The sequence below is a fragment of the Scyliorhinus canicula genome, chromosome 1 (assembly GCF_902713615.1).
Source record: "Scyliorhinus canicula chromosome 1, sScyCan1.1, whole genome shotgun sequence".
In the NCBI taxonomy this organism is placed as follows: domain Eukaryota; kingdom Metazoa; phylum Chordata; class Chondrichthyes; order Carcharhiniformes; family Scyliorhinidae; genus Scyliorhinus; species Scyliorhinus canicula.
In genome coordinates this window covers 284,904,280-284,919,635 of record NC_052146.1, presented here as the reverse complement: position 1 = coordinate 284,919,635, position 15,356 = coordinate 284,904,280, and the positions used below count along the sequence as shown (strand labels likewise).

Sequence of the window (15,356 nt, the reverse complement as noted above, 5' to 3'; positions counted from 1 at the left end):
TCATAGAATCCCTAGAGTGCAGAAGACCATTCGGCCCATCATGACTGCACTGGCCCTCTGAAAGAGCACGTTGGAGATAAAGCCACAAATGGTCAGGTAAAATATGACATGGTGGTGATGCCTGATGGGCCGAATAGCCTACTGCTGCTCTTATTTCTTATGATCTATTCTGGAAAAGAAGAAGGCAATTGGTGCTTAAGGAAGTGGTTAGAGAAAACACCGACAATGGTTTATACACGAAGGGAAAGAAACTCAAAACACTTGAAAGAAAAGAACCTTTTTGGACTTCTACACATAATTGCCAAAATGTTAGACGCGGGTGTCATAATATCCACTTATGTATATAATGAGGTGCAGACGGGCAGTGATTGACACACAGGATGACCAATGAACACACAACACAGAACAACCAATCACCAGACAGGACACCATCACTATAAAGCCCACAGGGCATTAAGACTCTCCCTCTCTCAGGACCCAGCTACTGAGACAGTCAGAGTGCACAAGCTAGTGAGCACTATTACCATGTGGTAGCTAGTAAGTCTCGTCAAGCCAGTAAGAGGTCATCAGTTGGACTAGTAGAGTGTCAACCCACAGCTGAACATTGTGGTGAATGTATAATGCTTAATTCACACTATGTATCACTGTGTCCCTGTGGGCTCCGTCTGTGAGCCGTTGCGCGGCTCTACCCACAGGGGGAGATGAGGAGCTTGTACAGGGCTCCACCCTTGGCTCCTCCCACTACCGGAAGTATAAAGTGCTGCGGTCTTGTGAGTCTGCCCTCAGTTCTTCTGGTCGGAGGCAGGCTCAGTTGTAAGTCTATTAAAGCCACAGTTCACTTCCTCTCATGTCTCGAGTGAATTGATCGTCACATCAATTTAATAGACTTAAAAAAACCACCATGGAATCAGCCCTCAAACCTGATCGACTAGAACTCGACCCGCAGGCTGCAGAAGCGAAGGAAATCTTTCTACACTGGCTTCGGTGCTTCAAGGCCTACCTGGCTGTGTCGACTACCTCCGCTACTACTGAAGAGCAGAAACTCAGTCTCCTACACGCACGGGTGAGCCATCGCTTCTCTACACAACTCGATAGTACCGACTCGTGCACCGAAGGCCCTCGCTATACTCGACCGCCTATACGTGCGGCCTGTAAATGAAGTTTACGCACAGCATATTTTCACTACCCGCCGCCAGCGCCCTGCAGAGTCGCTAGAGGACTACCTGCGTGATCTAAAAGCTCTGGCACGGGAATGTAACTTTCAGGCTGTAACTGCCTCCAAGCATATGGAACACGCTGTCCGTGATGTGTATGTTGCAGGGGTCTGGTCTAACTACGTGCGCCAGCGTCTCCTCAAAAAAGGGACCCAGAACTTGGAGGACACTGTAACGCTAGCAACCTCGCTGGAGGTCGCGTTTCAAAGTTTGAACTCGTTCCCCGCTGACCACACGACCCCATCGTAGACCCCCGACCAGAGACTCCCTCAGGCCTGCGCCGCGCGGCCACCCGCCTGCAGCAGCTGCGGTCGAAAAGGACATTTTGCTAAGGTATGCTTGTCTAAATCTAAACTCTCTAACTTTCCCGCTATCCAGAGCAATCGCTCCCCCAACCCGCAGGCCCCGCAATGTTGCAGCGTGTCTGCCCGCTCCGCCTCCGCCCGACATGTGCGACTCATGGGGGCTGCCATCTTGGCAATCCTCCCCCACGTGGCTGGCCATGTACGAGTCATGGGGGGCGCCATCTTCTTCATCGCTAGCCACGTGCGATCAACGGGGGCCACCGTCTTGGCCATCGCCCGATGTTCATCTCGACGACTACGACCTCCGCGGACAGTCATCACGGGGCCACTCCAGCACTGCTGATTAAGTCACCAACTACCCGCAACTCAACGCAGTCACTTTGGACAAGTCGCGTCCGAAGCACCTCAGAAGCTCAATGATGTCCGTTCAGGTCAACGGATACAAGACACCGTGCCTCTTCGACTCCGGGAGCACCGAGAACTTCGTTCATCCCGACCTGGTAAGATGCTGTTCGCTCCCGATCTTCCCAGCACGGCAAACTATCTCCCTCGCCTCAGGATCGCACTCGGTTCAAATACAAGGGCGCACCGTTGCGACATTAACAATACAGGGCGCCAACTACTCTAACTTCCAGCTGTACGTACTCCCAGACCTATGCGCCCCCCTCCTACTCGGGCTCGATTTTCAATGCAATCTTAGAAGCCTCACACTCAGCTTCGGTGGACCCCTACCCCCTCTCACTATATGCAGCTTAGCGACTCTAAAAATCGATTGCCCCTCCACTCTTCGCTAATCTCACTGCTAACTGCAAACCCGTAGCCACTCGGAGCAGGCGGTATAGCCTGCAGGACAGGGTATTTATCAGAGCCGAAGTCCAGCGGCTCCTACGTGAGGGAGTCATAGATGCCAATAATAACCCCTGGAGAGCTCAGGTGGTGGTCGACAACACCGGGGAAAAGTTCCGGATGGTGGTTGATTACAGCCAGACCATTAACCGGTTCATGCACCTTGATGCGTACCCCGTCCCCCAAATTGCAGACATGGCCCACCGGATTGCCCAGTACCGCCTCTTCTCCACAGTGGATCTGAAGTCTGCATACCACCAGCTCCCAATCCGCCTGGAGGACCGCCACTACACGGCGTTCGAGGCAGATGGCCGCCTCTTCCATTTCCTCCGGGTTCCCTTTGGCGTCACGAATGGGGTCTTGGTGTTCCAACGAGCAATGGACCGAATAGTGGACCAGTACAGGCTGCGGGCCACGTTTCCGTATCTGGATAATGTCACCATCTGCCGCCATGACCAGCAGGACCACGACGCCAACCTCCACCGATTTCTCCAAACCGCCGAGAAACTCAACCTCACATACCATAAGGAGAAATGCGTTTTCCGCACAACCAGACTAGCCATCCTTGGCTATGTCGTGGAAAACGGGGTCCTGGGGCCTGACCCGGATCGTATGCCCCCTCTTACAACTCCCTCTCCCTCATTGATCCAGGCCCCTCAAGATGTGCCTTGGATTTTTCTCCTATTACGCCCAGTGGGTCCCCCAGTATGCGGACAAAGACCGCCCACTATTTAAGACCACACTCTTACCACTGTCAGCTGAGGCCCGCCAGGCCTTCAACTGCATCAAGGACATCGCCAAAGCCGCCATGCGGGCGGTGGATGAATCCGTCCCCTTTCAGGTGGACAGCGACGCCTCAGAGGTCGCTCTCGCTGCCACTCTGAACCAGGCAGCGAAACCAGTAGCTTTCTTCTCCCGAACCCTCTCCGCTTCAGAACTTCGACACTCTTCAGTCGAAAAAGAAGCTCAAGCCATTGTGGAAGCTGTACGGCACTGGAGGCATTACCTCGCTGGTAGGAGGTTCACCCTCATTACCGACCAAAGATCGGTTGCCTTTATGTTCGACAACTCGCAACGGAGCAAAATAAAAAACGATAAAATCTTGAGGTGGAGGATCGAACTCTCCACCTATAATTATGACATCATATATCGGCCGTGGAAGCTCAACGAGCCCCCAGATGCCCTGTGGTTCAGCACATACGCCAGCGCGCAAGACGACCGATTACAGGCTATCCACAATGACCTCTGCCACCCGGGGGTCACCCGGCTTGCCCACTACATTAAGTCCCGAAATCTGCCTTTCTCCACCGAGGAGGTAAAAGCCATCACCAGGAATTGCCCGATCTGCGCGGATTGCAAACCGCACTTCTACAGACCAGACAAGGCCCATCTGGTAAAGGCTTCCCGGCCCTTTGAACGCCTGAGCATCGATTTCAAAGGGCCACTCCCATTGACCAATCGAAATGTGTACTTCCTCAACGTCATAGGCGAATTCTCCCATTTTCCGTTTGCTATCTCATGCCCCGATATGACCTCCCATACAGTCATCAGAGCCCTGCACAGTGTCTTCACCTTGTTCGGCTTTCCCAGCTACGTCCACAGCGACAGGGGTTCGTCCTTCATGAGCGACGAGCTGCGTCAGTACCTGCTCGACAAGGGCATCGCCTCGAGCAGGACTACCAGCTATAACCTCAGGGGGAACGGGCAGGTGGAAAGGGAGACCGCGACGGTCTGGAAGACCGTCCTACTGACCCTATGGTCCTGGAATCTCCCGACCTCCCACTGGCAGGAGGTCCTCCCCGACGCGCTCCATGCAATTAGGTCCCTCCTGTGTACGGCCACTAATCAGACCCCTCACGAGCGATTATTTTTTTTCCATAGGGACACTACCACGGGGGCTTCGCTCCCATCTTGGTTGAGGACACCGGGCCCAGTTCTCCTCCGGAAGCACGTCCGGACACATAAAATGGACCCACTAGTAGAAAGGGTAGTACTGCTACACTCAAACCCACACTACGCCTTTATAGAACACCCCGACGGCTATCAGGACACCGTTTCCTCCGGGACCTGGCGCCTGCAGGATCCACGACCACCACCACCGCCGAGGTACCCCTCACACTACACCCCACCCGACGCCCCATGCCCTGCGCCCCCACGCCTACAGGTTTCCTCGGCCCCCCTTCGCCCGTCGCACGGGTCAGGAACGAAGATCTGAACGAACCACCGCCGGAGTCCACCCTCAGATCCACACCGCCCGTCAGCACACAGCCATCTGAAGCGGCTGCAACCCCAGTGCTCCTCCGATCCCAGCGGACGACTCGGCCACCGGACTGGCTCAATCTGTAGACCCGTCACCCCGCCGGACTTGATTTTTTTTACAGGGGGTGAATGTGGTGAATGTATAATGCTTAATTCACACTATGTATCACTGTGTCCCTGTGGGCTCCGTCTGTGAGCCGTTGCGCGGCTCTACCCACAGGGGGAGATGAGGAGCTTGCACAGGGCTCCACCCTTGGCCCCTCCCACTACCGGAAGTATAAAGTGCTGCGGTCTTGTGAGTCTGCCCTCAGTTCTTCTGGTTGCAGGCAGGCTCAGTTGTAAGTCTATTAAAGCCACAGTTTACTTCCTCTCGTGTCTCGAGTGAATTGATGGTCACATCAAACATGTACAGCAGTCCACTAGTTAAATAAAACAGTGTTAAATAAAACATCAGCGGGCAGCAAAGGAGCTCCGCGGCTGGTGACCTGTGCGTGCGGAGCACCTCGCCATTGCGGGGCACCTGGCCATAGTGTGAGGTATGGGGAACAGGATGACCTGCCTCTCCTCCACAGCAACCAGCAGCATCTCCAGCTCTGCATCTGCGAATCTTGGGGCCACTCTCCGGGGTGACATCTTGGCTGGAATGATTGTGTGGGGAATGGAGTGCTTATATATGCTCCAGCTTGTCAGGATCTCGAGTGCCAATCCTGACCACAGCAAATCCAACGTCGGCGTGAGTTGGAGTTGCACTCGTGGAACTAGTGCTCGCCAAACTGCTCCGGGACCAGCGCTGTCATTGGGACTGTGGCACACCGCCATTCAGTCCTGGCGTCATATCTTAGTCTCTCAAAGGGACAATCCCACCCGGTATCTTTCACCAGAGTTCTGGTCATACAGGATATCAATAGATATCGCTCTTCTGTGGTTCTCTCTCAAAGTAGATTTTAACTAGTAATTACTGAGCATTTTTAGCATTTTGCCAAAATCACAAAAGAATGTCCAGCTATCATTTGCAATGAAGAACAAAATATGAACTCAGATGATTAAAAAGTAACCTGGATTATAGTGTTTTATTTAAAACTGTTAAGATTGACATACAACTCTGTATCAGAGGAACTTACAGTAATATATCTTACAGAAAATTTGTATAAAACTTTAATGGTTTCAGCCTTGACCAGTTAACTTAACTGATAAGGAGACTATCGTCCTCCATCTGATCCTTTCTTCCTATCACCCACACCAAGGTTTTAATACATTCTCAAGCATGCAAAGTAAAACAAGAAATTTTATAGTTCTACAAAGTTGTTCAGATTGGATTGAAGATTGCTTGTCATGAACTTGAAAGAGGAGGTGGCCTAACTAGTTACTTACTTTGAGGTCGTTGCTCCTCCAATCAGTAAAGGCATTTTCATACCCAATCGTTCCATTTCCTTGGCAACATATATCATTTCATCCAAAGATGGTGTGATGAGGCCAGACAACCCAATGATATCTGTCATAAAATGTTAAATAAAAAACGTTCAGCTGTACACAATCGTGATTCTGATTTTCTAACTTGGTCAGATGTGATACCCGTTGGCAGGATGTAAATCTGTGGATTTGAGATTCCACTCTCTCAGGCACGGAATTGTGCAAAATCACCACGTAGAGACCAGAAATAGAGAGAAAATTAGAACAAAGTTTTCTGAAGCCACTGTTGTGTACTCCCGAGCAACTGGGACTGAGGGCATTGCCAGAGGCAGGGTCGGGAGTCAACTTAGCGACACAGCATTGTGACCTAAAGGTAGGAGAGAAAACAATCTCCTTCCAAATGCACTAGAAGTCCAATCTTGAGAGAGCCACAGAATTGTGAGGAGGTTACATAAAAAGGATGAAGACTAAATCATCTAAATTTATATGAAAAAATTCCTAATTGGTTCTGGCACATCTCTCAGTCGACCAGTTGTGTAAGGTCACTGGCAAAATTTCAGGATCCGCTACATGCTCACACTTTCTTACTCACTGCATTAACACGCCCAGAGAGCAAAAGAACAGGAAAGAACACAGCACACCGAATTTAAAAAAAATCTACGTGTCTGTAAATAAACTCATTTAGCTGCCACACTGACTCAAAGGAGTCAAGGATATTGTCACTTTTACCTGCTTTATTCTCGATAGCCGCTCGGAGTATCTTATCACACGGAGTCATAACTCCCAGATCAATCACTCTGAAATGGGAATTTTAAAAAGCATTTTTAAAAATGAATTTAAAAGAAATTAATTGAGCTGTAGAATCGAAGTGCAGCTTTGGAGGATGAGGATGTATACTTTCATTAGTCAGGTTCATCTCAACAAGGCACACGCTATTATGAACTGTCTGACACTACTTAAAGGCCGCATCATATTCTGTGAGCAAAACAATCCACAGTGTCCAAGGAATTTTCAGCACTAATCCCAATATCAGGTTCAAAGTTAAAGATAGAAGAAGTTTATGTAGAGACCTGGGCAAGAATTGTGGGGTTTTATCCGCTATTTTGAGCTCCAACGAGTAGTAACTGGCTGCAGGCAGGACCATCCGCTCCTCACTTGGCCCTAGAGGGCTGCAGGCCAATCTGATTGGCAGGTAGCTTTCTAGTCCCTGCAGCGCCAAGCGACAGTGGTCAGGACTGCAACTGCGTGTCGTCCCCAGAGTCTAAGTCCCAGAATTCCAGGAAAAGGTCAGTTTGGAGGTTCTCGGGTCAGGGACTTTGGGGGGGAATTGGGGTGTTAAGTGAGATGCCGGGGGGTGTTCAGTGGTTACCAGACCTTAAGGGGGCAAGGTGGGGGCACCCAATCTTAAAAGGTGGCTCCTGAAGAGGGCGCTCCCCCCCACGCTTTCTTCCTCTCCACTTCCTGTCAAAGGCCTAAACCCAATTATTTTTTGAGTCTCTCTCGTACCTGCAAACTCCTCCTGCCAGCCTAACAATCGAGGCTGGGTGGGAAACTGCCTTTGTGGTCAATAATTGGCCATTTAAGAGCCACAACCCGCTGGTGGGTCGTGTAAAATGCAGGTCTTGGTGTTCAGTTACAACATTGCCATCGACTGAATTAGATCACATTGTAATAGAAACAAAGCCCTCAGTCTTCTTCTAACTAGCAGCATCACAACTGAAGATTTCAAAAATTGGCATTATCCACAAACATTGCCATTTATTTTGACTGTTTTGTTTATTGGAATACAATTTCAAGTTTGGAACTTTTAGAAACTGATTGTTCTCTGTGACCAGGATCGAGAGTCCTGATGGTTTTGTTGCCTACCTGCCACTTGGGATATCTCATTTTGGCTGCAGAGGTACTTCGAGTGGGAGATTCAGTTGTCATGGTCCATGTAGGTACTAACGACATAGGCAGAACAATGTAGGGATTTTGATGAAGGAATATGAGCAGTTAGAGGCTAAATTAAAAATCAGAACCAAAAAAGGTAATAATTTTCAGATCACTCCTTTAGCCACGTGTTTATTGGCACAGGGCCAATAAGATTAAAGCGGTCAGTGGCTCAATGGTTGGTGTGAAATGAAATTCGCTTATTGTCACAAGTAGGCTTCAACTGAAGTTACTGTGAAAAGCCCCTTGTCGCCACATTCCGGCGCCTGTTCGGGGAGGCTGGTACGGGAATTGAACTGTGCTGCTGGCCTGCCTTGGTCTGCTATCAAAGCCAGCAATTTAGCCCAGTGCTAAACAGCCCCTTGTAGAAGAAATGTGTTCAAATTCATGGGGCATTGGCACCAGCACTGGGGAAGAGGGAACGGATCCAATGGGAAGCGTTCACCTGAATCGTGCTGGGAACAGAGTCCTGGTGAATCGCATAACGATGGCTGTAGGTAGAGCTTTAAACTAAATAGTGGAGGAGAGGGTTCAGTTGTATTGAAAATTAGAAAATCAAAGGTAAAGGAGAAGGTAGGCGTGCAGATTAATGATGAGGACTTTAAACTAGCTAAGGGGGCGTGGGGGGCTCAGAAGAGGTTAGTAAAGTTTCCAGAACAAATAATAGAACAGACGGTAGTGAGTGCTTGGAACTCACTGCTGGAGGTGGTGGTGGAAGCAGGTACAATAGTGATGTTTAAGGGGCATCTTGACAAATACATGAATAGGATGGGAATAGAGGGATACGGACCCCTGAAGTGTAGAATATTTTAGGTTAGATGGGCAGCATGGTCAGTACAGGCTTGAAGGGCCTGATCCTGTGCTATACTTTTCTTTGTTCTTGAAAATGGCAGGAATCTAACTTCACACACAGCAGATAAATGGACAATTATGAGAAGGGGTGGTAAACATACGACTGAGGGTGCTGTACCTAAATGCGCGCAATACACAAAACAAGGTAAATGAGCTTGTCGCGCACACTGAAATTTGGGGTATGATGTTGTGGACATCACAGATTTGACTGCAAGGGGATCAGGGCTGGGATCTAAATATCCAAGGATATGTGTCCTATTGGATGGACAGGCAGGCAGATGTACAGAGGGGGAGGGGCTTGACTTGTTAGTAAGAAATTCAATTAGATTTCCAGTGGTGACTGGTGGGAGAAGATCGCACATAAGGTAGCTCCTGCTATTTTTGTTTTTGAACTTTTTAACCTGGCTCCGGGGATTTTGGTTTTCCAAAATCAGCCCATCGTATGGGATAAGGAATTTGTTGGCAAAAGTATAATGAAATCTAAGAAGACGGTTGGTGGCAATACGATTACAGGGAGTAATCCTGCGACAAAGCCTGCAAAACATAGCGGGAGGGAAGATGGTGGATCCGGCTTTGGGTGCGGCTGCTCATATCACGGTAGAAATGCTGACTGAGGTGATGGTGCAGGAGTTTGAAAAACAGTTTGCGAAGTATTTTGAGGTGCAGGACAGGATGGAAACCCTTAAGCGGTCAACTGAGGAGACACCTGACCCGATCTGGGAGGAGCTGGGAAAAACCTGTGAGGAAACGAAGGAACATGGAGAGATGCTGAAGGATGTGGGAGTGGTCATGTTGCGGCATGGGGATCGAATCGCCTCGTTGAAAGAGATTTGGAGGAGAGGAACAAGACTCTGAGGGCAAAGGTGGATGACTTGGAGAACAGGTTGAGGAGACGGAACCTCAGAATCGTGGGGTTGTTGGAGGGTGGAGGGCCCAAAGCTGACTGAGTAGTTTTCTCAGATGTTGGCCAAGCTTTTTTGGAGAGGGGGTAAAGAGTTGACGAATCACAAAGGAAAAAAGACCCTGATGGGAGTTATTTCATAGATTTCATAGGATGTACAGTGCAGAACGAGGCCAGTCGGCCCATCGAGTCTGCACTTGGAAAGAGCGCCCTATCCAAGTCCACACCTCCCCGTAACCCAGTAACCCCACCTAACCCTCTTGGATACTAAGGGCACTTTAGCATGGCCAATCCACCTAACCTGCACATCTCTGGCCTGTGGGAGGAAACTGGAGCACCCAGAGGAAACCCACACAGACACAGGGGGAACATGCAGACTCCGCACAGACAGTGACCCAAGTTGGGAATCGAACCCTGGAGCTGTGAAGCAACTGTGCTAACCACTGTGCTACCATGCTGCCCCATCCCAGCAGTAGTCAGGGGCGGCATTCTCCCCTACCCGGCGGGACGGGGGGTCCCGGCGTAGGGGAGTGGCGCCAAACACTCCGGCGCCGGGCCTCCCCAAAGGTGCGGAATTCTCCGCACCTTTGGGGGCTAGGCCCGCTCCAGAGCGGTTGGCACCCCGCTGACTGGTGCCAAAACCGGAACCAGCGGCCTTTCAGGCCCGCCGCCTGGGCTGGCCGAAAGGCCTTTGGCGGTTCGCGCATGCGCCGGTGGTGACGTCACCACCGGCGCATGCGCGCTGGGGGATTCTCTTCCGCTTCCGCCATGGCGGAGGCCGTGGCGGCGGCGGAGGAGAAAGAGTGCCCCCAACGCACTGGCCCGCCAGCTGATCGGGGGGCCCCGATCGCGGGCCTGGCCACCATGGGGGCACGCCCCGGGGTCCGATTGCCCCATGCCCCCCCCAGGACCCCGGGGGCCTGGTCGCGCAGCCCGTCCCGCCGCCACCAGAGGTGGTTCAAACCTCGTCGGCGGGAGAGGCCTCCCAGCGGCGGGACTTCGGCCCATCGCGGTCCGGAGACTCGCCGCGGGGCCTCGCCAATCGGTGCGGACGTCCCGCCAATCGGCGGGGCGTGATTCCCGCCCCCGCCAATTCCCGGGTGGCGGAGAATTTCTGCCATGGCGGGGGCAGGATTTTCGCCGGCCCCGGACGAGTCTCCGACCCTGCGTGGGGTCGGAGAATTTCGCCCAGGATGTGGGACAGAAAATAAATCAGGAGGTAGAAAAGGCATATAAGAAAGGCAATATTATAATAATTATGGGGCACTTCAATATGCAGGTGACTTAGAAAATCAGGTTGGTAGTGGATCCCAAAAAAAAGAATTTGTGGAATGTCTATGAGATGATTTTTTGGAGCAGCTTGTGGTGGGGCCCATGAGGGAACTGGCAAATCTAGATTTGGAGATGTGTAATGAGGCAGACTGGATTAGGGAACTTAAGGTGAAGAAACCCTACGGGGGTAATGACCACAATATGATAGATGTCATTCTGCAATTTGAGAGGGAGAAGTTGGAATCAAATGTAGCAGTATTACAATTGAGTAAAGGTAACTACAAAGAGAAGTAGAGGGACAGGTGTGTTGAGGAAGGATTAGGACAGGCTAGGAGAGTGGCAAAGAAGTGGCAGATGGAATACAATGTGGAAAAGTGTGAGGTCATGCACTTTGGTCGGAAGAATAGAGGCCTGGACTATTTTCTAAAATGGGGAAAGGCTTCGAAAAGCACAAAGGGACTTAGGAGTCCCAGTTCAGGATTCTCTTAAATTTAATCTGCAGGTTCTGTTGGTAATTAGGAAGGCAAATGCAATGTTTAGCATTTATTTTCAGAGGACTAGAATACAAGGGCAGGGATGTACTGCTGAGGCTGTATAAGGCTCTGGTCAGACCCTATTTGGAATACTGAAAGCAGTTTTGGGCCCTGTATCTAAGGAAGGATGTGCTGGCCTTGGAGGGGGTCCAGACGAGGTTCACAAGAGTGATCCCGAGAATGAATTGGTTGTCACATGAGGAGCGGTTGAGGACTCCAGGTAGAAGAATGAGGAAGGATCTCATTGAAACTTACAGGATACTGAAGCGCCTAGATAGAGTGGACGTGGAGAAAATGTTTCCACTAGTAGGAGAGACGAGAACCCGAGGGCACAGCCTCAGACTGAAAGGACGATCTTTTAAAACTGAAATGAAGGCGGATTTCTTCAGCCAAGGGATAGTGAATCTGTGCAACTTTTGCCTCACACGTTTGTGGAGGCCAAGTAACTGAGTGTTTTTTACACAGAGATAGGTAGGTTCTTGATTAATAAGGGGATATAGGGTTATGGGGAGAAGGAGGTGTGAAACATATCAGCCGTGATCAAATGGCGGAGTAGACTCAGTGGATTCAACGGCCTAATTCTGCTCCTATATGTTATGGTCTTTAGTTTGAATTATTGGTCTGATGGTGTTGCATTGAAAGAATTAGGCTGGATATTGAGCAGTCTACGTAACTTCCAGTGCCAAATATTTAACAGGACAATAGCTAACCCAGCAGCACTCTACTCCTATTTAGGATGCACAAAAGTGAATTCCGATGGCAACTACCATCTGCCCTCACATCAAATTCTTCTAAGTTTCAAGGAGATGCAAAATATGAATAAAATTCTGTTTCAATTGATGTAGATTTCTTTAGAAAGTAAACAGTCTATATAGAAAATATTTTCAGCGTCATAAATTGGTCAGCTGCTGTAAAGTCAATGTTGCGATAGTGTTATGGTTAGACTGAGGGGGCTCTAGACAAATCCTTTGCGAGTTTGACAAGAAATTATAGCGTGTATTTGCCAAAATGGCAATTGCGGACTATTGAAAAAACACACAAAACAATCCCTCATTCGAAAAGAATTACGACTTTGGAAGAAGCAAAAATAGAACTAACAAGTAGGACACAAGATGTGATGTAGTAGGTTTACCTGAAGTTATTGCAACCCAATACCACACCAACAATATTCTTGCCGATGTCATGAACATCTCCCTTGACAGTAGCTAGCACGATAGTACCTTGGTATGGGCTCTGAAAAATAATTGGCTCCATTCAATTAGAGGACAGTATTCTTGAGATTGCTTAATTTGGACCACTGAATTCTGGTATTACATCGAATTTAAAGCACAGAACAGGACATTCAGCCCAACTGGCGTGACCCAGACTTTGGAAGAATCAAAAACAGAACTAACAAGTGGACGGAGATAAGATGTCATGTAGTAGGTTTATCTGAAATTATTGCAACCCAATACCAAACCAACAATATTCCTGCCAATGTCATGAACATTTCCCTTGACAGTGGCGAGCACCAACTGGTGTGTCCACTTAAGCCTTCCTGAAACTTATTTAATTTCATCCTATCTGCATAACCTTATATCCCCTTCCTCCTCATGTGTTTATCTAGCTTCCTGTTAAGTGCATCAGTGTTAGATGCTCAACCACTTCATGTGATATCAAGTCCCCAAAGCCTGTTCACCATCTACAAGGCACAAGTCAGGAGTCTAATGGAATACTCTCCACTTGCCTGGATGAGTGCAGCTCCATCAACACTCAAGAAGCTCGACACCATCCAGGAGAAAAAGCCCATTTGAGTGCTACCCCTTCCACAAACATTCAATCTTTCCATCACCGGCCAACAGAGGCAGCCTTGTGTATTATTTACAAGATGCACTGTAGGAACTCACCACAGTTCCTTCGGCAGCACTGTCCAAATTCACGACCATCACCATCTAGAAGGACAAGAGCAGCAGACACCTGGGAACCCCACCAGCTGGAGTTTCCCCTCCAAGTCACTCACCATCCTGGCTTGGAAACATATCGCTATTCCTTAACTGTCGCTGGGTCAAAACCCTTGAATTCCCTCCCTAGCAGCACTATGGGTTTTCCCACACCTTAGGGACTGTGGTGGTTCAAAAAAGCAGCTTACCACCACCTTCTCAAGGACAACTCGGGGTGGGCAATAAATGCTGGCTGAACGAGCAACACCCACAGCTCGTACATTAATTTTTTTTTCCAAGTTCCATATTCTAACCATTCTCTAGCTAATGAAATTCCTCCTGAAGTCTTTATTGGATTTACTTGTGATTATCTTATACTCAAGTGAGTTTTTGCTCTATTTTTGCCCATTCTTTCTGATTCCTCTAATATTTTTCTCATTCCAGGTTTTATTTCCTGATTCTTCACTAGTTTAATCTTCCCTCAGGTACAGTAATTAGCCTATAATTTATGTATGGACATAGGAACAGAAGTAGGTCATTCAACCCCTCGAGCCTACAGTCTGAAGTGAAAGAAAGGCAAAAGCCAATTGACTTGTTAATCCAAACTGTGCCCACTGAGTCTAAGGCCTCACAAAAAATGTTATATGTAAAAATAAAAGCAAATTACTGCGGATGCTGGAATCTGAAACAAAAACAGAAAATACTGGACAATCTCAGCAGTTCCGACAACATCTGTGGAGGGAGAAGGGAGCTAATGTTTTGAGTCTGGATGATTCTTTGTCAAAGCTGGAGAGAACTGGAAATGAGGTCAGATTTATACTGTAGTGGAGAGGGGGCGTGGATGGTGGGGCTGGATAGGGGCCCAGCGATAGGTGGAGATTGACAAAGATGTTAAGACAAAAGGAATGTAAACGGAGGTGATTAAGGTTAAGAAGGGTGCTGATAGCGGCACATAAAGAGATTAGAATGTGTAAATGGCAGAACAAAAATGAGCAGTGTGTCAAAGGGCAACTAGGAACAGTTGGCTCACGTGGAGTGGGGGCAATGGTGAGGAAAAAACAGATCCGTCCAGTATTTTCTGTTTTTGTTGTCTATGTTACATGCATTGTGCCCAGTCATTTTTACAGGCTTATGAATCTAAACAAAACATAACAGAAGCAAAGCAGGATAGATTTGTATGTGTAACTCCCCAAACATGGAGTTTCCTATCTCAGTCAAATGACAGAGTAGAGAAAGATAAAACTACTTTTATATAACAGCTTTTCAATTCTAAAACGTCATGAAGTATTTCATAAACAATTCAATTTTTGTAGTTCAGTTACAAATGTTACATTGGTATTGCTTAAACAGAAGGAAATGAGTGGTTAGAAATTTGAATTCACTGCCTAACAGGGTGATGGAAACATATTAAACAGCAACTTTTTAAAAAGAATTGGATAAATACTTGGAGAAAAAAGTGAACGGTTCACAGAATCATAGAATATACCGTGTCCATTGAGTCTGCACTGGCCCTTGGAAAGAGCACCATAATTAACCCCATTCCCGTAACCCAGTAACTCCACCTAATCGTTTTGGACACCAAGGGCAATTTAGCGTGGCCAAACACCTAACCTGCACATCTTTGACTGTGGGAGGAAACCGGAGCACCCGGAGGAAACCCAAGCAGACATGGGGAGAACGTGCAGACTCCACACAGATAGTGACCCAAGCCGGGAATCAAACCAGGGACCCTGGAGCTGTGAAACAACAGTGCTAACTACTGTGCTACCGTGCCTCCCAACGGTTATGAGGATAGAGCTAGAGAGTTGGACTAACTGGATTGTTCTTCAAAAGAGACAGCACAAATTTGATGGACTGAATGGCCTCCTCCTCCTATGCTGCACAATTCTGATTCTCTGAATCCACAGTATGAG

General features: G+C 48.6%; 1 protein-coding gene across 4 annotated transcripts in view; it reads right to left on the bottom strand.

Moving 5' to 3' along the window:
• Positions 1 to 15,356, bottom strand: part of mtr (5-methyltetrahydrofolate-homocysteine methyltransferase) — a 114,465-nt gene that overhangs the window by 26,203 nt on the left and 72,906 nt on the right. For all 4 annotated transcript variants that reach the window (XM_038814423.1, XM_038814449.1, XM_038814431.1 and 1 more), the window contains 3 exons: positions 12,657 to 12,757; positions 6,764 to 6,831; positions 5,996 to 6,116 (listed from right to left, as the gene is read on the bottom strand). In XM_038814423.1, coding sequence (XP_038670351.1) covers positions 5,996 to 6,116; positions 6,764 to 6,831; positions 12,657 to 12,757 — 290 coding nt within the window. The remainder of the gene's footprint in view (positions 1 to 5,995; positions 6,117 to 6,763; positions 6,832 to 12,656; positions 12,758 to 15,356) is intronic.